The sequence below is a fragment of the Rhinatrema bivittatum genome, chromosome 7, assembly GCF_901001135.1.
Source record: "Rhinatrema bivittatum chromosome 7, aRhiBiv1.1, whole genome shotgun sequence".
Lineage (NCBI taxonomy): Eukaryota > Metazoa > Chordata > Amphibia > Gymnophiona > Rhinatrematidae > Rhinatrema > Rhinatrema bivittatum.
Window position 1 is genome coordinate 181,250,626 of NC_042621.1, and position 27,782 is coordinate 181,278,407.

At 40.4% G+C, this 27,782-nt stretch overlaps 2 protein-coding genes across 7 annotated transcripts in view; one reads left to right on the plus strand and one right to left on the minus strand.

Annotated features, from left to right (window-relative positions):
• Nucleotides 1-866, minus strand: part of TUBGCP2 (tubulin gamma complex associated protein 2) — a 158,751-nt gene extending 157,885 nt beyond the window's left edge. For 3 of the 5 annotated variants that reach the window (XM_029609584.1, XM_029609587.1, XM_029609585.1), the window contains exon 1: nt 697-866. The gene's annotated coding sequence lies outside the window, so the exon portion shown is untranslated. Of the gene's footprint in view, nt 1-634 lie in introns of all 5 variants that reach the window. The other 2 variants (XM_029609588.1, XM_029609590.1) reach the window with 2 other exon arrangements.
• Nucleotides 867-1,079: 213 nt separating this feature from the next.
• On the plus strand, nt 1,080-27,358 carry ZNF511 (zinc finger protein 511). 2 transcript variants are annotated; one of them, XM_029609591.1, is made up of 7 exons: nt 1,080-1,295; nt 5,057-5,130; nt 9,732-9,933; nt 20,699-20,823; nt 22,378-22,572; nt 23,824-23,967; nt 25,034-27,358. In XM_029609591.1, the coding sequence occupies exons 1-6, from the start codon at nt 1,113-1,115 to the stop codon at nt 23,948-23,950; spliced, it is 906 nt and encodes a 301-aa protein (XP_029465451.1). In that variant the 5' UTR covers nt 1,080-1,112; the 3' UTR covers nt 23,951-23,967; nt 25,034-27,358. The 2 variants fall into 2 exon arrangements, with proteins under 2 accessions (XP_029465451.1, XP_029465452.1); XM_029609592.1 differs by lacking the exon at nt 23,824-23,967.
• The last annotated feature ends 424 nt before the right edge of the window (nt 27,359-27,782 follow it).

The window sequence follows — 27,782 nt, forward strand, 5'->3', positions numbered from 1 at the left end:
TGCCGAAAAGCTTAAAAAAAAATCATAAACCTAGAAAATAAAGGGTAGGATGGGCATAGGGTTGCCGACTTTTCCATGGAGCAGGACTGGACACTTGGGAGGGCAGATTCTGCCTGCCTGTCTTTGGGGCTAGGTTGGCCTCTCCTCTTCGACTCCCAGGTGGCCAGGGCGAAATAGCAACAAGCGCGGCACAGTTATGGGAGAGGTTAAAGGGGCAAGCCAAACCGAGCCTTCAAAAAAAGGCAGGTGACTGGAGCACTGCCAGGTTGCCACAACTGACTGACTCCTGGCCTTAACTGACCGGGTTTTACAGTGTCCGGTTACCCTTCTAAGCTCCCTTGTAACCGGACACTGTACAACAGACTGCAAAACCGGGCAGTTGGTTACCCTAGGTGGGCAACTATTCACACATTGTTGATACATATCTAAATGTCAGTTGCATGAAAACATTAAAAGGGCGTAAAGAGCCGAATAATTAAATCAGTCAGAGATAAAGCATAAGAAACAAGAAGAGCCATCTTAAAAAGGAACCATGAGCACGAGAGACCAACTCAGAAGAGAGAGAGAGAGAGAGAGAGAAAGATGGAAGAATGTTAGGACGGGCAGTTGTTCTGCAGTTTTCGCATTTCCTTACATCCCACTCTTGCCAGTCCGAAAGTCAACAGCAAGCCACAGCCCCCCCCCCCCGACACTTACAACACTCGCCTCCTATATCTCCCTTTTGTTCGCCATCCCTGAGTTTTCCGTAGATCTAACAGCGCATTCTACTCCCGCCACCGCCGCTTTCCGTCCCCGCATTTACTGTTAAGAGAAGCTCCAGCCTGGTCTTTACCGCCCACCCCCTCGGTGCAACCGGAAAACTCGTCCCTGCGGAAACCAAGCCCGAACAGTCCAGGAAAGACGCTGTACAGTTCCGCCCAGTACTTACTCCTCCTCCTCCGGGCGATAGTACATGTAAAGCACTGCGAGCGGTCTAGTAACAAATACAAAAAAAAAAAAGATAATGCCGACAATTCTAAGCTAGAGCGAGGCTTGACACGCACGGCGCTGGCTTGTGAACTGCGCAGCTGCAGGTTTGTTGAGGGCTCGATGGCTTTTGCTCTGCCACCTTGATGCTGCCCGCTGAGCTGGTGGCCACGTTGACCCGTTGCGGCCCTGACGATGCCGACCTGGGGAAGCTCCCGGTGCTCCCGGTTCAGGCTGCTCCCGAGCAGAGCGGCGGGGATGCGGGGGCGGCCCTCTGCCGCTTCACCCCCCGCAGAATCCGCTTCCACAAGGAGCACGCGTTCTTCGAGGTAGAGAAGGCTGCGTCCCGGCCGGCTTATGAGTGTCCTTAGGCGGGGGTCGGTGAGGGTGGCTGGATCTCAGCCATTATGGCTGTGTTCGGGGCTGCCTCCTAAGGCGCAGGGCTTGTGATAGAATGAGTAGTAAAAAGAAATACAACAAAGTTGTTGGGCGGAGATAGTACTCTAATAAAAGTGTTTTAACGGTGTAAGCAAGTTTTGGGACCAGCATTGCCTTTTACGGGCAATGTCTTGGTGCTCCCAAAAGCTTTTCATCTTTAAACACGTTTTAGCCTTGGCGAGTGTATCATTTCTACCCAACTACTTTGGGTTTTATTTACCTAATTGACAGGGTCATTCATCAAAATGCGTTATGGGGATAATGCCATAACACATGCGATAGTAATGGTAGCGCCCTGTGCGAATGCAAATTTTTCAAAAGGAGAGGGGTTTGAAAATGAAGGGCATTTTCACTCTGTGCGATAGCGTAACCCGTGCTGGAAATAACTACACCTTTTCCCCCTGGTGTTAAGCTGTGCGAAATGCCCGAAACAGCCCTAACACAATTCGCGATAAAGATTGCAAATTGCATTTCAGCCATTTTTTGGGCTAGTGGAGTAGTGAGAGAGAGAGCCTTTGGAGGAAGCCTTCACAACAACTATTTATATCACTATAGGAGGGCCAGCTAATAACTCGAGGAGAAGTTTTGTTTTATTTTATTTATTTGTTAAAATTCTTATACTGTTATTCAGTCGAGCCGTCATAGCAGATTACATCTTATTTAAAAGATTACAAAGTATAAAAATAAATTTAGTCCATCAAGCTAGGGCGAGAAAACATTGTAGAAATAATAAGTTGAGGTGAGGTTTTGGTAGTGATTTAGGGTTTTGGGGCCGGTTTTACATGCAGAGTGAGAAGACCATCAAGCTAGGGTGAGAGAACATTGTAGAAATCTCATCTTTGTGACACTTTATTCACTCCAAATGAAGTCAAATCTTCACTGAGGTGTACTGTGCTGTTCATACATCTCACTCTGCATGTAAAACTAGCCCCACCAAAACCTCACTTCGAGTTATTAGCTGGCCCTCCTATACAGGCTGATACAGTACAGTGCGAAGCGCACTGTTAGCCTGCTATTGGACGCGCGTTTTCCCTTACCCCTTATTCAGTAAGGGGAGGAAAACGCGCGTCCAACCCGCCGAACCTAATAGCGCCCTCAACATGCAAATGCATGTTGATGGCCCTGTTAGGTATGCGCGCGGGATACGGAAAGTAAAATGTGCAGCCAAGCCACCATTTTACTTTCAGAAATTAGCGCCGACCCAAAGGTCGGCACTAATTTCTTCCAGCACCGGGAAAGTGCACAGAAAAGCAGTAAAAACTGCTTTTCTGTGCAGAAGAGTAAAAAAAAGTAAAAAAAAAAAAAATTTGAATTCGGCCCGCGGCTGTCGTGCCGAAAACCGGATGCTCAATTTTGCCAGCGTCCGGTTTCCGAGCCCGTGGCTGTCAGCGGACTCGAGAACCGACGCCGGCAAAATTGAGCGTCGGCTGTCAAACCTGCTGACAGCCACCGCTCCTGTCAAAAAGAAGACGCTAGGCACGCACTAGTGTCCCTAGCGCCTACTTTTACCCGGATCTGCCGCCGGACCTAATTTAAATACTGAATCGCGCGCACCGGCGAGTGGGCGTTCGCCCACTCTCCCGCAGACTTTACTGTATCGGCCCGAAAGTGATATAAATAATTGAATATTATAAAGGCCTTATAAAGAGTCTCTCCTCCCGCTGTCAGTCTGCTTGTGCAACCCTTTGCATCAGTCTGCTGTATTTTCGCAAAGTTCAGCTCCTCCACAGATTCACAAATTTGACCTGGAAATGTGGTAGTCTTACTAAAGGCTTCTTCCTGACACTTGACACACAACTTCCATGCTGTCTTGTCTCTGATCATCTTATATGTTGAGACTATTTTGATACTTTTTTTACACAAAAAATATTCTATGGAAAAATATCAGGGGTTGCCTTGATCACTAAGTATACTGCATGTTTCAGAAGTGAAGGATAACCCTTCTGAATTCTCTTTATAGAAACACATGGAAGAGGATGAGTAAAAAAAAAAAATATATATATTTATTTATATATTTTGTCAGGACTGTCAAGGAGCTTATTTTTGAGGAAATAATTAGTGGTGCTGCAGTATAGACAACTTATGATTACTCACATTTTTATGAAATTATTTATTTAGATCAGACTCTTTTCTAGTAGTGTTTGTTCCAGAACAAGGATAAAATAAAATTGCTTGGGTTGGATGGTTGGAATTGTTCATAGGACAACTTTATTCAGACATATTTTGTGGATCCCTTAGCTAGTTAGAATTCTTACAAATATCTGTTAACGTTTTCTGGGATCTTGCACTTCTGTCTTATCTGAGTATCTTCACTTTTCTCCTATGTCTATTATTAGAATATTACAGCAAAGAAGTCTTATGTGGTGTCCTGTATAGATAGTAATCAACAAACGGTTTTCCTAAAAGTATCTAATTAGTTACCATGCAACCTTGTATCAGGGCCTTAAAATCATTGGAGAAGCAAATATCTGCTAATGTAGCAAATGAAAGCCCAGATATATACCCATGTAAATACCGGTAGCTTTAATCAGATCCCATGTTAATAGTACAAACTCACCTTTTTGAGGCTTCCTTTAACACCTAACCAATTCTCTACATCAAATACATTTCCCATTGACTCTTGTTTGCCATGTATGTTTATTTTTGTTGTTTTCTAAGTTGTTTTCTAAGTTGTTTTCTAAGTTGTTTTCTAAGTTGTTTTCTAAGTTGTTTTCTAAGTTGTTTTCTAAGTTGTTTTCTAAGTTGTTTTCTAAGTTGTTTTCTAAGTTGTTTTCTAAGTTGTTTTCTAAGTTGTTTTCTAAGTTGTTTTCTAAGTTGTTTTCTAAGTTGTTTTCTAAGTTGTTTTCTAAGTTGTTTTCTAAGTTGTTTTCTAAGTTGTTTTCTAAGTTGTTTTCTAAGTTGTTTTCTAAGTTGTTTTCTAAGTTGTTTTCTAAGTTGTTTTCTAAGTTGTTTTCTAAGTTGTTTTCTAAGTTGTTTTCTAAGTTGTTTTCTAAGTTGTTTTCTAAGTTGTTTTCTAAGTTGTTTTCTAAGTTGTTTTCTAAGTTGTTTTCTAAGTTGTTTTCTAAGTTGTTTTCTAAGTTGTTTTCTAAGTTGTTTTCTAAGTTGTTTTCTAAGTTGTTTTCTAAGTTGTTTTCTAAGTTGTTTTCTAAGTTGTTTTCTAAGTTGTTTTCTAAGTTGTTTTCTAAGTTGTTTTCTAAGTTGTTTTCTAAGTTGTTTTCTAAGTTGTTTTCTAAGTTGTTTTCTAAGTTGTTCTCTAAGTTGATCTTAGCTGTTTCATAATAGATTTTACCTTGATTATTATCCGTTCATTATATTCGATATGTTCCATGTAAACCGCCTCCCCGGCGATAGTTATTTCTGTTAAATGTGAACCGGAGTGATATGTATTGTATACAGGAACTTCCGGTATATAAAAACCAAAAATAAATAAATAAATAAATAAATTTTGATTAGATTGTAAACTGTAGGACAGGGACTGTCTCTTGTATATATCTGTACAATGCTGCATATGTCTAGTAGTACTTCATGAATGATTATTAGTAATAGAAATAGTAATACATAAAAACAGCTACACTGTATGTGCTGGGAATTTGTATTTTGGAGTATTTAAAATTTCCTGTCACCTAATTCTGCTATCTATTGTATACTGTAGGATGGTGATATTCATAGACATTTATATCTCCAAGACATTTTCACGAGTGTTTCAGAAGTGACAGAACGACCCAAGTAAGTTGAATTCTATTTGTTGCCGTCATATCATGCATCCAAAAAATAATCAAAAAAGGTTTGAATGGATTATATGTTTCATTTTTTATCTTAAATTGATCCTGTGTTCTTCTGATATTCAGCACAGAGATGAAATGCTGTATTGCAGAGCAGCTATTGTAGAATACCCAATAAAGAAAAATCAGATTCTGATCTTGCTTACCTCCAACAGTCCCCAATAAGACAGAATGTCCTTCATATTAGGCCTTACTTTACCTTCATCACTCATTTTTGTATTATAATCATTGATGTTAGAAAAGCTGACTTTTTTTGTTTGTTTGTTTTTAAATGATTCAGAAGTAGATGCCAGTTGTTAGGGCAATATCTTTCCTCTGTGTAAACTTAGAGCTTCCATAGCAGGGGGGTTGAATACTTATGCAAACAGCATTTTTCAATTTTGAATTTTATTTTACAAAAAATGCAGAGAAATAATGAATTATGACTTTGAAATTCTACTTTAAGAGCATACTGGTTTGCAATACACAGATTGTTCCAGACAGTATGTTTGTGTCATTTGTAATCCACCCAAATCTGACTTTTTAGGGGGTCATACTTTTGCAAGCCACTGTAAATTGTAATCCTTTGGCTCTTTATTTGTACAGGGCACATTTATTTTCTCACAGAGCAATTAGTGACTCTATATTCCCTCTTAAGCAATGGAGAGGAATGATTTATAACTAATTCTGGGGCATGTGAAGTAAAAGCATACAAAGTGTGCTAAAAATTAGTACATATATATATATATATATATATATATATATATATATATATATATATATATATATATATATATATATATATATATATATATATATATATATTTTTTTTTTTTTTTTTTTTTTTTAAACGATGGATGCTAATCATTAGGCTTTCTGCCAAAGTGGTAAATGATATACATAGCTTAACTTTACTATAAAAAGAGCGCTGTCAAAAGGTCATTAAGCATAACACCGGTGTGCTATGCACAATACTAAAATTAGTCCATAAGCTCCCATGATACAAAAGAAAAGTAAGTATACCCCTTTCCCACCTGCCCAATACAAAACAAATGGCCCCTCACCTTCGATCCTCATAACCCTTACCTCCCTGGATCTCTCCTCTTGCCCACCCAATGAAAATAAAGACCCCTGATTTTCACTTCACATTCATCCAGTGAAACAAGACTCATGCCCTTCCAATGCAAAACAAAATCAGTCACTCCCAATAAGCAAATAGAAGACCCCCTGGACTACCAAGAACCCCCATCCTCATCCTGAAAGCACCTAATACCAGCCGGAGAAGATGGCCTTTCCTCCTCTTCTGGCCCCACCTACAGGGTTCTCAAGTTGAAGGCCTCCATTAAGTGAGGCTAGAGCATCATTATATGCTGGGCCAGTAGGAGGTAAGGCTGTCTCCTCTGGTCAACATTTGAAACCTTTGAGTGGATCATATGGGGTGAGTTTATATTTTTGGCAGAATGGGGTGGGAGGGGAATGAACAGGAGATGGGGCAGTTTTCTTTGTAGAAGATCAGGGAAGACAGGCAACGGGGAGGGAATTTTTCTTTCTTACAGGTACTCTAGGGAAAGGCTGAAGACGTGGTCTCTTCCCCTCCCACCCCCTCTCCATTGTAGTAAACTGCTAGCCTGCTGTAATGGCCTTGCTGGATTTACACACTAGCGGTTTACTTCAGCTCTTGACAGAAGTTACATTTAAAGCAGTAATCACATAAATTTAACTTCTGCTTAAGGGGCCTTACTACATAGTGTGCTAATAACTAAGGAGATCATTACCATATTCCAGTGTGCTAATATTTAATGTGTCTCTATGTTACCTAGACAGCGCATTAGGGTGGGGGGTGTTGGTGTTGGAGTGGATTCTTGGGCACTGCGGTGATGGCCACTCCCACGGGGAGGAGCCCCATGAGGAACCGCAGTACTAGGCTAGACTCGAAACACGCAAACACAGATTTGTCTTTTACTATACAGCAGAATGATACCACCAGAGGTGGCAGTAGTGAGGTGATCCAGTAGGAGCAGTCCAGGAGCCCTCGGCAGAGGAGACCCATCCCACAATGGGAGATGTTAGCAGTACACGGTAGTATAGGGAGTTCCAGATGCAGGTTCCCAGTGCTGAGCTGCAGATGAGACAGACTGACAAAGGTTAGATTACTCACTTACAGGCCGATACAGTAAAGCGCGGCCGCGGTTACCCTGTTTCTAACCCGCTTTCTACCCACAATTTGGCCGCGTAAGTCTAACCCGCGATTCACTATCCGTTTTTACCAATCTTTACCACTTCTTTAAATCGACGCGTATCCCTTTCCGCCCGCGGCATGTATATATGTAAACGATCGGATTAGCTATTCCCTCCCATACAGTAACGTGCGGCCCGATTATCGCCTTTTTAACCAACTGTTTTGCCGCGTCTTTAACCTGCTAATTTACCGCCTACCCTGACCCTGGCGTTAGAGGGATGTGACAGCAATAGACAGGCTCCGGTCAAATAAGTGGGTGGGTTGGAGCAAGCAAGTAACATGGTGTGGCCTGGTTCTCCTACACTCGGGCATCGGGGATTGCCAGTCCTCTCTCCCCCCCTCCCGAAGCAAGGCGCAGGGCGAAAATCGACTCGACATGTTATTAAAGCAAATAGAAATTGTAACAAAAGTAAACTTACTGCATGCTTCCAGCAGCCCCAGTCCTCTCTCCCCTCTTCCCGAGGCGCCCACCGCAGCTCCCCTGCCTCCCAGGGGCAGCCGGCGGCGAAAGCGGCTTCCGGCAGCCCCTCCGGCGAAGGTGCATGAACGCACGTCCAATTTGGGCGCTCAAGCAGCAAAGGTGCATGCGCGCACGCCGTGACCTCGGATGTCCATCCTGGCGCTCAGGTCACGGTTCGCTAATGCGCCTTCACTGCTTGAGCGCCCAAATTGGACGTGCGTTCATGCACCTTCGCCGGAGGGGCTGCCGGAAGCCGCTTTCGCCGCCGGCTGCCCCCGGGAGGCAGGGGAGCCGCGGTGGGCGCCTCGGGAGGAGGGGAGAGAGGACTGAGGCTGCTGGAAGCATGCAGTAAGTTTACTTTTGTTACAATTTCTATTTGCGTTAATAACATGTCGAGTCGATTTTCGCCCTGCGCCTTGCTTCGGGAGGGGGGGAGAGAGGACTGGCAATCCCCGATGCCCGAGCATAGGAGAACCATCCACTTCCTGGTACCTGTCATTTGAAATGACAGGTACCAGCGCACCCAGGATACTGTATAGGCGCTGTATAGCGCTCTATACAGTAAAATGGATTGCGCTTCATGGACGCACTTTGGACCCGGCTTGCATTTGCATGCCATTTAAATACTGTATCGAGCGGTATGTGATCCAAACTGTGCGCGCGGCAAACGAGCGGACGCCCGGCACTGCCGCACTTTTTCTTATGCGCCCTTACTGTATCGGCCTGTAAGTTGGTAGCTGTATTGTTGGAGATCCCAGCAGGCAGAAGTAGTTGGATTGCAGGCACCAAGGCAGGGAGAGCAGGCCCTCGAGGAGCGAGTACCTGGTATCCCAGATAGGCACCTGAAATAAAGCAAAGGGCACCCGAGGAGCGGGTACCCAGGTTAGATGAAATACCCCGAAGGGCAGAAAGAGCTTCCAGCGGCATCACAGAAGCGGCAGAGTAGCTTAGACCGGAGGCATATCCAAACCTTGCTAACTCGATTTGTTAGCAAACGAAGGGCAGGCTAAATACCCGGATGGCGTGACATCCCTCGAGGGGGACGCCCCCGAGGTTCCTGCCATGACTTGGATAAAGATGTGGGTGGTGTGCACGCGCGCGCGTACCATAGGGGGCCCTCAGGAGAAACATGGCGAATAGCCTTGCCATTGCCATTCCGGGGATGCCGGAGAGAGCGGCATGAAGACACGGCAGCAGCCATCTTCCCAAGGCTTGAGGAGAGAGCAGGAAGAAAAGTGAGGCACAGAGGTCAAAGCCATCTGAGACCGGACGCAACAGGGGGTGCCATTGTAAATAGCGAGTTAACACATTCGCTTAGGGGAAAATCTGCGTTAATGTTAATACACATTTGCTCCATCTGCTTCCATTGTAAGCACACATGCAGAGAGAAACACTATTAGTTTAGCTACAGTATATCTAGTACAGGGTGAACTTTGGTTCTTGAATGCCTGATTTATTCAAGAGATACATCGACATACACTTCATCTAAGAATCTGGTTCATTGCATAGTTTCACTATCCTGAAAATCAGACCTGGTTGTGACACTTAAGGACTGGAGTTTGCCGTCACTGCTTCTAGTGTGGTCCTCTTACAGGATAGACTAGACTAGTCATTCGGCTTCAATCATTGCAAGCATCTTTCTTTTTCAGAATCATACGGGATATGAACATACGGCCAATCTCTGTACAAAATTAATACACCCACCAATGCTGTCTTCTATGAAGCAGAATATAAAACCAAGTTTATTGTAACTTGATATTTATTCTGTGGTGGTATAATGTTAACAAGAATAGTTTCTTTTAATCGGTCAAAAGTGTGGGTGTTGTCTGCCATCTACACTCACATTTCTATTATTTCTTCTTATCAGGGTGTCTGAGTTTTGCTGTCATCTTGCTGACTGTTCCCAGCTCTTCGATACCTTGGAAGGTTATGAACACCACTACAACACGCTTCACCGAAACGTCTGTTCATTCTGCAAGCGCTCGTTTCCATCAGGACACTTCTTGGATGTGCACATTCTTGAGTGGCATGACTCATACTTTCAGATGATGTCAGAGAAGCAGAACATGGTTAGTTAGACATAACAAAATGCTAACCCTTTTTGTTCTAAAGCAGTCTGCTTTCTGAATAAATGAAAGATCAATATAATTTGTATTTTTGCCTTATTGCCATGGCTGAATTTCTTTAGTAATGGAAGACTCTATGTAGGTAGCAGTATTTTGGTTTTGCATTTATTTAAATCTGTCCCGTGTGGCAATAGAAATGCATAACATACATTATGCTTATTATGGATTGATGACAGGTGATGAAATTATCAGATGCCTTCATCATGGAGCAAGATGGCTACTTAATTTTATATGATATTCTTCTGCAGAAGTATGATGATTTATTGATAAAATTGGGATATTTTGTAAATTGCTTTTTTCCAAATTCCTGTAGAAAAAAAGTAAACCTACCAATAAACATAGGGACTGGTTGAGACCGCACTGGCACAGGCTTAGTCTTTCACTCCTAAGTCACCTGTAAGAACTTTTGTATTCAATTTTTCTTAATTTTTCCTGGGAATTTTCTCTGTGTTTATTACAAGACGAATACAAATATTTACCTATAAAAAATACTATTGTTTCTCCACTGATTTCTCTGGGTTTTTTTTCCTTTTTGTTTTAATAAACACTGATAAATTCACAGGAAAAAGAAAATAAGTACTGAAAATGAAGGTCCCTTGTCACCTATTAAAACTTAGCAAAAATCATTGCCATTTGAAAAATGCTTGGTTGCTTGTGTGAAGAGAGTTGATGGTTTAGGCCTGGTCACTGATGGATGTGCTCATAAAAATAAAAGATCACCATCCACCATTATTGTACATAACCTAGAGCCTCCGGAGTGGAGTGGTTTATCAATAGGATTCATTTATTTCTTCTAACTTGGCAGTTATGAATACGGTAAGGCCAAAGATTGCATAAGTCTATAGAGACTAAATTACTTTCTCACTTTGAAAGTTGGTCCCTTCCAAAGTAGAATTAAGAACATAAGAAAATACCATACTGGGTCAGACCAAGGGTCCATCAAGCCCAGCATCCTGTTTCCAACAGTGGCCAATCCAGGCCATAAGAACCTGGCAAGTACCCAAAAACTAAGTCTATTCCATGTTACCGTTGCTAATGGCAGTGGCTATTCTCTAAGTTAACTTAATAGCAGGTAATGGACTTCTCCTCCAAGAACTTATCCAATCCTTTTTTAAACACAGCTATACTAACTGCTCTAACCACATCCTCTGGCAACAAATTCCAGAGTTTAATTGTGCGTTGAATAAAAAAGAACTTTCTCCAATTAGTTTTAAATGTGCCCCATGCTAACTTCATGGAGTGCCCCCTAGTCTTTCTACTATCCGAAAGAGTAAATAACCGATTCACATCTACCCGTTCTAGACCTCTCATGATTTTAAACACCTCTATCATATCCCCCCTCAGTCGTCTCTTCTCCAAGCTGAAAAGTCCTAACCCCTTTAGTCTTTCCTCATAGGGGAGTTGTTCCATTCCCCTTATCATTTTGGTAGCCCTTCTCTGTACCTTCTCCATCGCAATTATATCTTTTTTGAGATGCGGCGACCAGAATTGTACACAGTATTCAAGGTGCGGTCTCACCATGGAGCGATACAGAGGCATTATGACATTTTCCATTTTATTCACCATTCCCTTTCTAATAATTCCCAACATTCTGTTTGCTTTTTTGACTGCCGCAGCACACTGAACCGACGATTTCAATGTGTTATCCACTATGACGCCTAGATCTCTTTCTTGGGTTGTAGCACCTAATATGGAACCCAACATTGTGTAATTATAGCATGGATTATTTTTCCCTATATGATTCACCTTGCACTTATCCACATTAAATTTCATCTGCCCTTTGGATGCCCAATTTTCCAGTCTCACAAGGTCTTCCTGCAATTTATCACAATCTGCTTGTGATTTAACTACTCTGAACAATTTTGTGTCATCTGCAAATTTGATTATCTCATTCGTCATATTTCTTTCCAGATCATTTATAAATATATTGAAAAGTAAGGGTCCCAATACAGATCCCTGAGGCACTCCACTGTCCACTTCCTTCCACTGAGAAAATTGTCCATTTAATCCTACTCTCTGTTTCCTGTCTTTTAGCCAGTTTGCAATCCACGAAAGGACATCACCACCTATCCCATGACTTTTTACTTTTCCTAGAAGCCTCTCATGAGGAACTTTGTCAAAAGCCTTCTGAAAATCCAAGTATACCATATCTACCGGTTCACCTTTATCCACATATTTATTAACTCCTTCAAAAAAAATGAAGCAGATTTGTGAGGCAAGACTTGCCCTGGGTAAAGCCATGCTGACTTTGTTCCATTAAACCATGTCTTTCTATATGTTCTGTGATTTTGATGTTTAGAACACTTTCCACTATTTTTCCTGGCACTGAAGTCAGGCTACCCAGTCTGTAGTTTCCAGGATTGGAGAGCAGCATGGGTATGTTTGCACTGGTGGTGCCTGTGTTGCAGCTGGGCAGACTGGATGGCCTTTTTCTGCTTTCATTTACTCTGCTTGTGAAGAACTGGAGGTCTTTGTCATCTTTTTACAAGAAGCGGCCAAAAATTCAACCTCATACTTTTTGATATATCTGCAGCTTTTGATACCATCAATCATAACATCCTCCTAAATAGATTAAGAGAAATTGGATTATGTAGCTCCACCATTATGTGGTTCACATCCTATCTATCTAACAGATCATATATAGTCAGAACCAATAACACAGAATCCAGACAAATACCCCTTCCATATGGTGTCCCACAGGGATCCCCATTATCATCCACCCTTTTCAATATCTACTTTCTACCTCTATACAAACTCCTTTCAGATCTCGGACTGAATTACTACATATATGCTGATGTCCAAATTCTCCTCCCAATAAATGACAACTTGGCTAATACACTAAACATCTGGAGCACCCACCTCAAAACAATCCAGCAACTACTAACAAAAATGGCCCTCGCCCTCAACCATAACAAAACTGAGATTCTCTATATATGCAACAAATCTTCACCCATATATGACCCCCAACTCAATAACTGCATAACAATCAAAGAAATTATCCTCACTGCAAAAGATCTAGGAATCACATTAGACAATGAACTAAACCTCAAGAAGCATATTAATAACACAATAAAAGAAGGTTTCTTCAAACTCCATGTCTTAAAGAGGATCAAGCCCCTCCTGCACTCTGAGGACTGCAGAATAGCTTTGCAAGCCCTCCTGGTTTCAAAAATAGATTATTGCAATGCAATACTCCTAGGTCTATCAGCTTTAACTCTAAAACCACTCCATCTCCTACAAAATGCAGCAGCAAGATCACTTACCAATAGCAAAAGGTCTGACCACATCACTCCAGTTCTCAAGGAGCCACATTGGTTACCAGTCTCCTACAGAATACTATACAAAACCTTAACTCTCATCCACAAAGCATTATTCAACAACAAAACGGAATGGATGAAAATCATACTTCACTTTCAAAACCCACTAAGAAATTTATGCTCCACAAATACCGGTCTTCTCAAACCTCCTTCCCCAAGACTAACCCGCCACAACTCAACCAAAGAATGTGCTTTCTCCATAGTAGGACCACCTCTATGGAACTCCCTCCCCATCGACCTAAGACTTGAGCCAACATCTCAAACTTTTAAAAAGAAACTAAAAACTTGGCTCTTCCAAAAAGCTTTTACAATATCATGAGAACAATCACCACAACTCACTCATAGCCACTCCTTCCCCTCCCCTCCCCCTATCCTATCCCCCTTCCCTTTTCACTCACCTACTAACCCTTTACTACACTCACCAACTCATCTCCTCCATGATATACACAATCTCCGATCATCCCCTATTCTATCCAATGCACTCCTACATCCATCATATGTGACTAAAATAACACAGAATGCCTATCCTCCACATTCCTAAATATTCCTAAATGAATATAAGAAAAACCACCCTCTTGAGTTTTTCTTTACCTAATTTATTTGCTTCTCAATTTTTCTTTATTTGCCTTATATATCAGTTAAATCTATATCCCCTTGTTTTGTTCTCCCAGTTGTTATACTCTGTTGCACTGTAACCTTTTTCCAACTTGTTCTATGTAAACCGATGTGATAACATGTGTTGAATGTCGGTCTATAAAAGCAAATAAACGCCTGGATTCCACTACTCCTAGGCCAGCTCACACTTAGCAGCCAACACTAGCTGCATATGCAGTTTGTATACTGTCTCAGGCAGGCTCTGATCAGTAAGCCCACGTAAAAATAGCTTTGGTTCTTTAGCCACCAAGACCCCCGATAATATTGTAAAGAAATGAGAAACCCTGGCCCAATTAAGGTGAGCAGTCTCACCTTAATTGGAAAAATTGACCCCTCTCTCCACATCCTCTCCAACAGTCTCCCCTCACCCCTGGGTACATCTGATGCAGTCTCTCTGCTGTTAGATACCATCTGCACAATATTTTATACCCAGATTCCATTATTCTGGCTAAAATGGAATATCTTTGTAGCCAGAAAGCACTGATTTCATAACTCCTCCCCCAGAAGTTCCCCCAAATCTTTTTCCCAAGCTGTGATAAGGGCCATTTAAGATTTTAAATCACCGTTTAACATCCCATACATTTTGGAAATAGGTTTTTATAATTTATCCACTTGATCACAGAGTCCCTCAAACAGGGTCTTTCCTTTTTTTTAAGATTCACAGAACGCAACAGCTGTACAAAAGGAATATCTATCCTTATCTCCAAGAGAATATTTATCCTGAAGGTTATATATAGAAAATGTACTCTGCCCACCCCAGACTTGTTCTAGCCTAGTTAAACTCAAAGCCCACCACCGAGAGCAGGCGGCCAGGTCGTTACCAGGGGGAAATCCCCCCCCTCCCCCCCAATTTAGTTTGATATAACACTCCCTTAGCCACTCTTGGAGGTCTCCTTTTCCAAATGAAACCAAATATCTTTTTCTGCCATAATTTTTAAAGATTATCCGGAACACTAATTGGGAGAGTTTGAAACAGATAACACAATCTAGGCAAAATATTTATCATTATGGTCGAACTCTGGACTCTTGATTAGACATTTTGACATTGACACTTGTAAGAAGATCTCGCATGGGACCTGTATTATGTTGGATGGTTTGGATCACTTATATTTGATTATCAGATTTAACCAGTAACCTTGTGATACTAATTCATTTACTTTTAGGGAGCAAATACAGAAACTTTATGAGATAGTCAATTAATTTATTAGCAGCATAAGTAAAATAAGTGATATGGTACAATTATTTTTTCTTTGGTTTTGTTAGTTTGTTTCGTTTTACAGTGTAAGCACTGTCATGTAAGATAGGCAGAACTTCTAAGCGTTGTCTTTAACCTCAACTATGCACTTAAGAATTACACAATTGCCACTAAATTAGCCCATTTGTAAGGTAACTTTAGCCAGTGTCTCACCCTTTGCAGTAAAAGGACACTGTCTCTATACCAAAGGATTAATCCAGTGGAAATACTTTTAATGGATGAAAGATAAAACCCAAAAAGTCTCACAAATGTTTCCATGAGCTATGACGGTAGAAAAGGAGTAAAAATTCACTAATTGGCCGAGAAGTCCTTCCAGATGAAATATTTGGCAAACAGTTGCATTCACATTAATGAGCAACTGTGCTGAGTATTTGAAACTAAGTTTAGCTTGCAGATTTACTACAGCAGTTCCATTAACAAAGCTCTCTTGGCAGAGCTTGGGGAATCTGTGGAAAAAGCCATGGGGAAAAGCCCTAAGCAAAAGCTCTTTCGGATAATGTTCCCAGGATAATATCCAGCCAGGTAATCTCAAACGTTCAAATTTGTCTGGGTAACTCAGTCTCTCTTGAGTATTCAGCTTCATAAGGGTCCAGTATTAATCTGTATTGGATATTGCCACCTCCTATAGACACAGGATTGGTGGGATGCACATGATGTCATCTGTGTCCCAATGTATAGGAATATTCTCATATGCTCATTAGAGTCCATCAATAAAGCAAGTATTAGAACAGTACCCATTTCATAGCTGGTCTCAGGCGAAATACAAAGTTTTTTTTACCAAGGACATGTTCTCGGTTCTGGTCAAGGTTCTGTCCTCTCATTTGGGAAGTGATGACAACTCTCTGATATGAAGAAACAAACACGGTCTTTTCTCCTTTATGTGAAAAACAGGCTCTTATAAAGTTGCCAAAAAATCACATGGCTGCAAAACTCCATGTCTACCTTGCTTTAGGCCTGCACTTTTACTCAGTCTGTGTGCATAATACTAGGCCTCATCCTGTTTAGGATAACTGGCATTTACCTTAAACACCACCTAGTAGGGATCATTTTGCAATATGGAGGATGAGCTGCTGCTTGGATTAAAGATTCTAGCATAGTAAAGACCAAAGTGGTCCATCCAGTCTGCCCAGTTGAGAATCATTCAATTTGGGTAGCAATACAAGAAAAATCTCTCATGAGCCCAACACAGCTCTGCCCTCTACCATATCTGTTACCAACCCTTTTCCCACCACTATCCTCCACATTTGTCCCAAGCATGGCCAAAGACTGCCTGTTTTTGATGTTGCTCTTGGCACTCTGTGAAACAGCCTATAGCCAGCATCTGTAAAATCTTAAGTTAAAAAAAAAACTAGAATTGAAATCTTGTACATAAATGTTAAGTCTGATAACATCTTTCACACTTAGCCCCAAAACAGAAAGAGAAATATTCATAAAAACAAAAAAAAAAGTGAAAGCAAATTTCTGGTCTTTTTTTTTTTTTTTTAATCTATCAGATAAAAAGTGAGAGACCAGCATTCACTATTTAAAAAAAACCAAAAAAACAGTCCTAATTTAGGAGATATTGTATGGGTATCCAGTCTGAGAGTAAGATGGAAGGAAAGATAATGTGGGAGGCGATAGCATGGGGGGACCTGCTGAACTGCCCTTTCACGTAACCCGTTCCCTCTTCAGAACAGCAGCAGGAGACTGAGGTTTTTCCTTGAGCTGACCTGTTCTTTGTTCCCCCCCCCCATCTTCTTAACTGTTCTAAATCCTGTTTGAATCTGTAATCTGGTGTTCTGACTCCAGCTTTGCTTGTTTGACACTGAAAATGTTTTGCTGGCTTTTCCTTTAAAGCGAGCAGGAGTTTTACCTGGTTGCCATGGCAGCTCAGCAGCACTCAGTCATGTGAAATCACTTCTTATCCACTCAGTTTAAGGACCAGTAAAACAAGATCATGACAGGAGTTTTGTTACAGTGAGAATGTCCTCCTTGGGCTGGTAACCTGATCACCTGGGGCAAGTTCATTTTCTCAGCCTTTGTTTTTGAGTATTCTAAGACTTGGTTGTTCAAGTTGTCACCCATTGAGGTATTCAACCTTCTAGACCTGCCAATCCGTGCAGTATATCTACTGTTTTATATACAGTACAATAATATTGTACAGCAAGTGAGAACTAAATAAGGTGTTGTCTTAGTCACCATTGGAATTAATTGGTCATAATCAGTTTCAAAGGACATATTTTGTCAGAAACAGAGATAATATTTCAGAATTCTAATTTCTGTATTTTATGAAATGACTTCATGGAAAGGAATTAAAAGTATAACTTTGTTATCTTTTGAATTAACTTGTACTAATACAATAGCTGCACTTTATTTATTAGCAGTTTATTTGCCATTTCATCATTGTTCATGATGAGAAACAGCAGAGGGTTAAGCAAAATATCACAAAATTAAAAAAACAAAACTGTGCACTAATCTATGCAGTCACAGGTAAAACCACATAATAAAAAATAACATTGCAATAAAAACAAGATTCCTTAGAAACGTAACACAATTTAAGCATAGCAATAATAAGTATAAAACAGAAATTCATGGAAATCATAAAGAGAATACTATCCTAATATTAATAATAAAAATATGTCCCATATGTTTGGGTAAAGAGCCAAGTCCTGAAAGTACAGCAGAAGGCCAGGTAATCATTCAGCTGACAGATCTCTGTTAGAAGCTTATTCCAAAGTGAAGACATAAAGCAGGAAAAGGCTTTATTGCGAGTCTGAGCCAACTGTGCCTCATTAACTGATGGAGCATTCAATAAACGTGCATTCTGGGATCTCAGTGACCTTTCTGGAACATAACACTGTGTAGATGATCAGGGAGATAACTTTTAGTATCCCTAAAAGCAAGGCAAAGGGCTCTAGGGAAAATGGGAAGCCAATGAAGGGCTTTCCTGCTTGGTGCCGTATGATCTTATGGGCCACAGCCAGAGAGTAAACAAGCAGCTGCATTTTGAGCTACTTGTAAACACTTGACTAACTTAGCTGGAAGCCCTACATACAGCACATTGCAGTACTCCAGGCAGGATGCAACTGCAGTATGGATGAAGATGGCCAGATGCTGTTTAGTAAAATAAGACTTCAGTTGATGAAAATTGCAAAGTTCAAAATATGCATTCTTTGCTGTCCTCTTGTGAATATAGGGAACTGGGAGTTGGATTGTGGCCTCTAAGAACTGTGGTGTTATGCCTCATCTAAAAGCAAAGCGCTGCCTTTTCTTTGATGGCAAAGTCATGGTGGCATGCAGGAGCTCTGAAAGCTCACCACTATCAGAAGCCACTGCCAATACCACCTGGGAAACAATATGTGGTCTCTAGCATACATTACATTTCCTAATCGCAAATTACCCCCAATTAACTTCATTTTCTGTCCCCACAACTGTCACATTGACTGCTGAAACTAAATCATTTTTCATCTACTGCTGAGATTCTGCTTGATATAGTTTGTGAATTAAGCAATAAATTGCTAAGTCCATAATTGCAGTTTGAATTTAAATGCTGCTCATGAGGATTCAGTTTGGGGCTGAACTAATACAATATTTGGAGATTAATTTTTTTTACAATTGGACTGAGACCCCTGTTTGATTAATTACTGCTAGTTTCTAATACTGTACCTTGCAGGCCTTCAATGCTTTGGTTTGTGTTTTCCATTCCACTTCTGGAAATAAACATATATTGCAACTAAATATTTATCACCAATGCAATATGTCCTACCAGACTAGAATCTTACATTCAAATATTCTTTTACACTAGACATATTTTTAGCACTAAATAAATATATTTCCCTAACACCATTGTTTCTAGAAGATACAGAAACATAGAATATGGACAGTTCGAACAAGCAGAAAAAGGAAATTCTAACCATCTAATGACTATTAAATAATAAACAGAAGAATCCCTGATCTTCTGCCAGAAGCTCTGACTTGTATCCCAGCATAATGGTATGGATTAGATACAAGCCCTGTAAAGTGACTTTAAAAAGTTGTAATCACATTCCAGGGTGTGTGCTTTAATTAGATAATGGCACTTTTTGGTTCATTAAAGATACTCTACCTTTAGCATTGTGTCTTATGATACACTCAAGATATATGGATACCCACCAGCAATATGTATTCTCTTGTGCTTTATTATTACTTTAATGTTTACCTCGTGGGTGAGGCCAGTTACCTGAACATGAATTCTGTCCCGTCATTGGTCTAAGCTGAAATTTAAACATCAAAGATCCATTATCGCACTAGCACCAAGCATGAAAGTCAAAACCACTTTGCCATATGTTTCTGAACTAAAACTATATATAGGTTTATTGTACCTTCTAAATGTTAACAGGTCTACAAAAAAATCATAGTGTTCCCTTCAGGCTAATCACCCCTACTGGGTTTGGGTATTGATCTTTTAACCTGTCTGCCAGTACATTAATTGCCAAGAAAAGCCATCCATACTTGTCAATATAGCATTAGAAATAGTGTGGAAAGCTGAAGTGGATTTTTGCTTCTTAATAGTAATTATTTACAATAATGATCTTTAACTGCAGGAAAAGATCAGGATAAAGATTTACCATGGGATTCTGCCCATTATATATAGATAGATATATGAACTGAGGGTTCTTCAAATCTTACTAATTTTTGGAAGGGGTCACCCTAATTCTTCATGTACTTGAGGTTGAAAATTTGGAAAATTGTAAACTGGATTACATTTGGAATTGGATCTCATACTGTAGGTGGAGTTTTATTATTACTTATCTTGCACAGCCTTTGCCTCCTCAGCTTTTTAGCCATATGATGGGGATAGATGCAAAAACCAAGGAAAGAGAGAATCGTGGGTTATGTAACTCCATATAAAAATACTACCTTCTGAGTTGCCCTAATACTATGCACTGGGTTGTCAGAAAATTGAATTTGCATTTTCTCTCTCTGTTGGAGCTGGTAGGGTGTAGGAAGGATGGAGGGTAACTGTCAATGCAGGGGTAACGCCCACTGTCACATGGATGTGGTAAAGAGTTTGAACTCTGAGGATGCCTTTCTTCTTCCTACAAAGGGACCTGAATCACTTGGGGAGGTGGTAGAAAGATAGTGGAATAAAATAATATATATACTAGCTAACAAAATATAGGCAATTAAATTTAGATTAAAATATTTTAACATTTTTAACATTTTTCTGGGGTATTGTTATATCATAGCAATGACAATAGCCATTCCTTCTTTTGTTAAGTGGTTCTGTGCTATTTTTTTTTTCATGTCCTTCATCCCCTCCTTACCACTGGGAAATACTGTACCAGTCAATCACTATTGCAGTAGTAAAGTAAATAAAAATTATGTAGTTCTGATTACATTGTTAAAAAACGAAAAATGTAAAAAGCAGTTGAAACATCTTAGCATTAATGGTAGATACTCTGAGTCTTGAAGATGAACTTATTTTCCGACATATTTTTGAAATTTCTATATTCTTTTTCAGTATCAGTGCTTAGTCGAAGGTTGCCTGGAGAAGTTCAAGACGAGTAGAGACAGAAAAGACCATTTGATCAAAGTTCATCTGTATCCTTCTGACTTCAGATTCGACAAACCAAAAAAAACTAAATGGTGATTGTGAAAGCCTAAAGCCAGTTAATGTTTTCACTAGTCTCTGATACTTGAAGACCCATTAGGATTTATGAGTTTTGTCAATCAGGAAGTCTCTTACACACCTTGAACATTGTTACTTATATTGTGTAAGACTTAAAATATAAACCATCTTATTTAAATTCAGAAAGCCTTGTATAGTGTATGTTGTTTCAAACATACTCAAACACTCAGAATTTAGTAAAGTCTCTTCACTTTTCAAGTTTAAAAATAGGCTTGACTTTGAATTTTTAATAAGATTTAGATGATTACTTTGAATGGGTTGATTGTCTGTATGGGCAGAGGAGGCGGATTGCTCCTTTATTCTATGGCAAGTTTAGCAGGCAGAAAAATATGCGCTGCTGGTGCAACCACAGAGGATAAAATTGTGTAAGTTAACGTGATATTGAAGTCCAACCAGCAGTTCATCCTATTGTACGCTTTCTCTCTCATTGCATGTGAAGTAGATAATCAGCGAGCTAGTGAGTAGGAACATTGCCTGGGTAACTTTACCTGAATGTTCAGCAGCATTTATCCAGATAAGCCTGCCACTGAATGTACCTGGATAAAGTTACCCAGGTAATTTTGGGATGCATATTCTTCCAACTAGACTTGCCCAGCTGACTTTTCGTTTAACAGCTAAAATGTAACCAATGCCTGAAATGCCTCCATCACTGCAAAATTTTATCTCGGTAACTCATTACCTGGACAAAATTTAGCTAGAACAGAAGGAGATCCCCTAGGTTTTATCCAGGTAACTCCAAATGTTCCCCAGACAAAGATTTCAAATATCAACAAAACTGCCAATTAGATTGTAGATTGCTTGAAGCTGCTTTCTGACAGGATAATTGGCAGATCAGAAAGAAGCCTGGATGCAGAAAATTCATATGTGAATTTTTTAAATCTAATTTTTATTGAAACTTTGAGCAATCACATTGTACAAGCTGTAGACAAACTTCACATGTGAAAAAAAGAATCAACAGTGGATGGTAAATTGAACTCTGTGCTTTACGTATAGCAACAGATATTGTATAAGAAAACTTATATCTGCTATGTTATTTCAAAGTGAAACATGAGTAGATGAAGCAATATGACAGCTTTAAACACTATCAACCTGCCCTCCTTCAGTCTGGATGTAAACAAAAAGTACACTCAAAACAAGGGACAGATAGCTATAGGTATCCAGCTTTCCTTTTCTCTGATGTGTGTGTGTGTGTGTGTGTGTGTGTGTATATATATATATGTATGTGTGCTTGTATGTGTATATATATGTATGTGTGTATGTATATGTATGTGTGCTTGTGTGTGTGTGTGTGTGTATATATATATATATATATATATTGCAGCAAAGAGAGATGCTGCTTGCCACAACTTACAGATAGGCATTGATTTGGGAAAAAGATTGTAGGCAAGGAGGTTAAAAAAATGTATTTTTGAAGTATTATTGAGAAATTTTTGTTAACTACAACTTTGGCCAGCTAAGGTGAGCTGTGGTTTGAAAGATGTATAGCTCTAATAAACTGCCTGTTTCCACAGTAATACCAAACTGAAGAAGAGTCTACAAAAGAAAGATGTGATAGCGTGCATGGATTTAAATGTAGAAGATGATACTGAGCAGTCTCCCGTGGATTCCATGGAGTTGTCTGTCCCTGAACCGATGGAAAGTACCTGCACTTTCCTGACTGTAAGCAAGAGCCTTCCCAAGTCAGAGAGTCCACCCGGTAAACAGAGGTCAGTCCCCTCACATTTAATCACTGTAATCTACCATGTCTGAGGCAAAACTCATAAACAGATGATTACTGTCACAATTCCCAGAAACGAATTCTTATTTATTTATTTATTTGTTTTTCTATACCCACATTCAATTCAGAATATCACATCGGTTTACACAGAACAGAATTGTCATCAAATAAACTTGCAGCCCTTATTTAATGTAAAGGCTTTTGTTAAATGCTGAGATCAGAAATAGCTTGAACTATACAATGTAATGCAAGAGTTGATTAAGCAGAGATATCTGTTCCATGCTTTACTCTTTCTGGTTGTGTCTTTGATGTTATCTGTGTGTATGCATGCACAGGGGTAGGAGCCATGGAATAAAAAAAATAATTCTTTCACAAAGTAACAAAATTAGATATAATTCCAAGATAGAACTACTCATCTCTCTACTAACTTACCTGATACCATCGCTTCCTCTCTCAGAGAATTGTAAAATTTAAAAAAAATCACAAAATGTGCCTGCAAAAGCTGTGTATTCTTTATTACAAGTAAAGTCTTCCACTGTAATTTTAATATTTGAATGTAATGTTTGTTCTTGAAAATCTGTAGAACTTTTAGAAATGGAGTTTCTTGTGTGTTATATATTTCTGAAGCACTGATTATTTTACTGGGTGGTTAAAAAAAAAAAAAAAAAGTAGGAAGAAGCATTGAGATATGTAAACATGACTTTATAAAAGTGGCTTCTTATTTATTTTCATCCAATGGGTATATGGCTACAGTCTCACTTTCCTTTCTGATGCACACCATCCCCACCTTGTCTATGTATGTAATGCCAGTTCTCCTGACCTAAAGGATTGGCACCCTGGGCAGTATGAGAGGACCCACCTTACTGTCTCCCTGGCTGCTTCTCTCCCTTTTCCTCGCTGGTATTCACATCCTTCCTAAACAGTGTGCAAGGGGAGCTGCTGCTGCTGCTTTCAGCTCTTGGCGCTTCTGGGGGGAGCTGTGGGGGAAGGTGAAGAAGAGAGAGCACAACAGGTGAAATAAAGAATCCATAGTGGCTGTGCTGAAAATGTCAGACTCCAGCGGGGTGCGAGATACAGAAATGGAGAAGAAAGGGGACAGGAGGGTGATTAAAGAGAGAAATGACACCAAAACTGAAATGGAGGAATGAAATCCACACGTATTCAACAAACTTCTAAACTTAATTTTGGAAGGATAAAATTCAAAATGTTAACATAACAAAAATACCAATTGCTTTTTCAGATCAAAAGCACTTTTCAGTTCCAGTCTGGAGAGTGCTAAGGTGGTGGGTAGATCCATCTGGAAGTATCACCTGCCAGGGAACCATGGGGGTGAAATTTGGGGCCTGATGTCATTTCCAACAGGGTAGACTTCAATCTAAAAAGGGTGAGGTTTTTTTTTTTTTTTTTTTTTTTTAATAGGGCAAAAATTGAAAAGCCCTACAAATCCATTCATAAGCATATTTTGTTCTCCCTTTATAAATCCCACACAAGATGTATATCTGGTATGATGACAAGTCAGACGGTTGTAGTATTAGGACTGTTACAGAGTTCGTTACTCTCAATTTCCTGACTCTTATGTATTTACATTAACGTTGTAATATCCCTTTTAACAAAACTGTGTTAAATCACTCATTTACTCTTCAAAGCAGTGATTGTATGTAATTAGTAACTATACAGCATTATAGCACATAACAACATGGCTGACTGGCTTCTCACAACTATGAGGAGAAAAAAAGGAATTTTGTAAGATGGAAACTGCTCTTTTAAAGACGAATTTTAAAATCCTGGTGTGCACATCAATTAGAGAATGCGCGAAGAAGTTGGACTTGTACGTGCTGACCATATTTTTAAAAATGCCCAGATAAGAGTGTAAATGCCGTGGCCCACATATCTCAAAATTTTCCAAAAAGGGGCATGGACATGGTCTGGGTGAGGTGCTGGTGTTTTGGAGCCTGGCTAAGAGATGCACTCGTAAATATTTATGGGCCCTAGCGCGCATCAAAATTCTTGTCCCATAACTTTACTTCTGCCTTGGGATGAAGTGTAAGTGATACAATCTAAGTATTGCACCATATCTGAGGGGTTTAAAGGGCCTGGGGTAATGGGGGCATGCAGGCTATCAAACCACCTAGCTGTTAAGTGGGAGAATCGGTGGACAAACTGGTAAACTGGGAATGGCATGGGCAGGCGCCCCTCTTAAAATCTCTCGACTTACGCTTGTGCGCGGAGCCAGGCTATTTTATAACATATGCACATAAAGATGCATCAATTATAAAATAGCTGCGCCCCTGGATGCAGGCCGACCGTATGCGCACCAGTGGGTGCCTGCTCACCACTTTGAAAGTTACTGTCTCAGGGAGGAAACTGTAATCCTGCTATAGTGAGTGGATAACATGAATCAAGAGGGAGCTATTTTTATTCAACCTGGATTGGTTTTCCTTTTATTGCAGGGTGCCTTCTACAATTTGTTTTGGTCACAATGCCATACGAGGATTTAAAAGCTCAAAGAAGAAGAAATGACGGATACCAGAGACAATGAGTTCATGAAAAAATCAGCAGTGCAAACCTGAGCTGAGAAAGCCTTATTCATTTTTAAGAGGCAGACAAGAGCTACAGAACAGCTGGACCATGTACTCCTAGCTGAAACTTAGTTCAACAGCAGGACTTTTCTGTCTTTAGGTAAATTATTAAGGTTGGAAGCTGGGATTTTGGTATAGGAGGCTCGCTGTGGCCACTTCCGATTTCTTGCACTGTAAAGAAAAACACAAATCAATAAAGGGAAGGGAGAACATGGCAAGAGACTGAGAGAGCTGGTGCCGAAGCTAGAGCATGAGCCTGTAAGTCTGGAGGGTTCTCGATCTGATGCTGCTCCCGCTGTCTATGGTTTACTTTCATCAGGTGTAGCTGGGTTGAGAGTAAGTGGTCCCTGACGGTGCACGGCTGTGCAGGGAAGGTTCCCGCAGAATCGCCACCGTTACCTGAGCAAGTCCTAACATTTGGAGCCATCAGTGCCAGGTCGCTGCACGGATGCAAGTCTGATGGATGGAGGAGCTCCTCTTCTGTCTCACGCATCTGATTGGGGAAGCTATCATGCAGTTGTACAGGTGGTGGAAAATGGTGCCTGGAGATTTGCCTGTGTTTCTGTTGTGCTCTGATTTGTAAGGCCTTTTGGACATTATTAGACAATAAGGAGCAATATAAAACGCAGATAGTAACTATTTTCAGAACCACAGTTTGGCTTAGCGATATCGCTGTAAAAAGAGAAGGTGCTGTTATGTGTCCCTCGGTGGATTAATACAATGGTCCCTCAATAATAAACCTCAGGTTTAATTGGGCTGACAAAATTGATAAATATGTTAGAGCAATTGCATTGTGTAGAGCAAATCTTCAGTCTAGCAAATCAACCTGTTGACTTGTTTTTTTAGAGAAATTGCTATAAAATGTTCCTGTACTTAAAACATACATACTTGCTAGCATTTGTCAGATATTGGTCACAAGAGAAAATCTAAGGAATAAGCAAGTGAAGATCAGAATTGGCCAAGTGTGAGTAAATGACATGTCGGTAAAAACAATTTCATGTTGTAAGTGGCAGAGCCTGCCTCCAGTGCTGCAGGCTCAGGCTTTGTGATGTTGCACGAATTGGGAGTCAGGGACTATCTCTCTCTCTCTCTCTCTCTCTGCTTGAGGAGGATGAGTCTTGGCAGCAAAAGTCTACCTCTGCACAAAAAAACAATGGCAAAACTTTGGTAGGTTGTTGGTTTAAAAAAAAAAAATTGTTTCATGAGTTGGCAGTCCTGGCAAAGGCTGATATCCTTGGACAAAGAGCATTCAATTATGAAGGCTTCCAGTTTCCTGCAGCAGCTCAGTGGTAGATTCTGAAGGAAGCTTGTATGTCTTGATGATTTCTTCTTGTTTTCCTCCCTTTTTCTCCTCTTGCACCACACCCACACTCTCATGACAGCTGGTGCCTCTTTGCTCACCTGTCTCCACACCTCCAGTTCATTTTTTTTCTCCCTCATCTAATATTTTCTCCATTCCTCCCGTCCCCAATCTTCCAACCTATCTCCAGCTCTCTTTTCTGCCACTCTCACCCTTTAATCCTTCCTCCTCATGAACCTCACTTTTCTGACCTTTCATTCTTCCCCCTTCTCCCCAGTCTCATTCCTACTCCAGCTTAGGAGAGGAACAGTGGCAGCCACTGACCCAGCCTGGCAAGGAAGGTGGGAGGGCAGTTTTGTTGTGATTCTGTGGCAGCTGCTTTAAACAAAGAATTCAAGCAAACTGGGGACCCCTGCCTATTAGCTGGCCTCAATACGTGACAGAAAGAACATGTCCTGCGCTCCGCATTTCATGCGTGCTCTTTAGTAAATGTATGTAATAGTGATTTGTATTAAAGGGAAGGAATGTGATCTGGAAGTGAGGCTGCACCCTGACAGGTCTGATTTTTTACACTGTGACTTTTTTAGCGGTGGGAACAGTTAAAATGGTGATTGCCTTCCAGGGATTTTTTTTTCCTGGATCCTGAAGAGAAACCAGGGACTATGGATGGCCACTGAAGAGGAGGAGCAGGTGTAAAAGGAGCCAGCATTTAGTCTATGAGGATAAAAAAAAAAGAAGTGGTTATCTTTCTACAGGATGAACTGTATTCACAGGCAATGATTTTATTTATTATATTTTGGAGTTGACCTCCTATTCCAAGGATGATTGTGAAAGAGTTTTTAATGCTAAAGCAAATTTGAAGTTGTAAATAATAAATTTTTAAACATAGAAGTATATTTTCTTTTTCATGCAGAAGTTGCTGTTTTTCAGTCAATTTAAAAGTTGCTATAATGTTATGAATAACATTTGAAGTCTCTTGTACGTTTCAGGGAAGGCAGGGAATGAGTACAGCGATTAGGAATATGTCTGCCCATTTTAAGAAGCACCTGGCTGCTAGCATATTAATAGGGATGTGAATCGTTTTTTGACGATTTAAAATATCATCCGATATTTTTTAAATCGTCAAAAATCGTTAAAGAGTGCGATACAATAGAAATTCCCCCGATTTATCGTGAAAAATCGTTAATCGGGTTTGTGTCCACTAACGGGAGTTATGGGGGGGGGGGGGGGAAACCGGCACACCAAAACAACCCCTAAACCCACCCCGACCCTTTAAAACTAATCCCTTACCTTCCCCCACCCTCCCAAACCCCCCCAAAA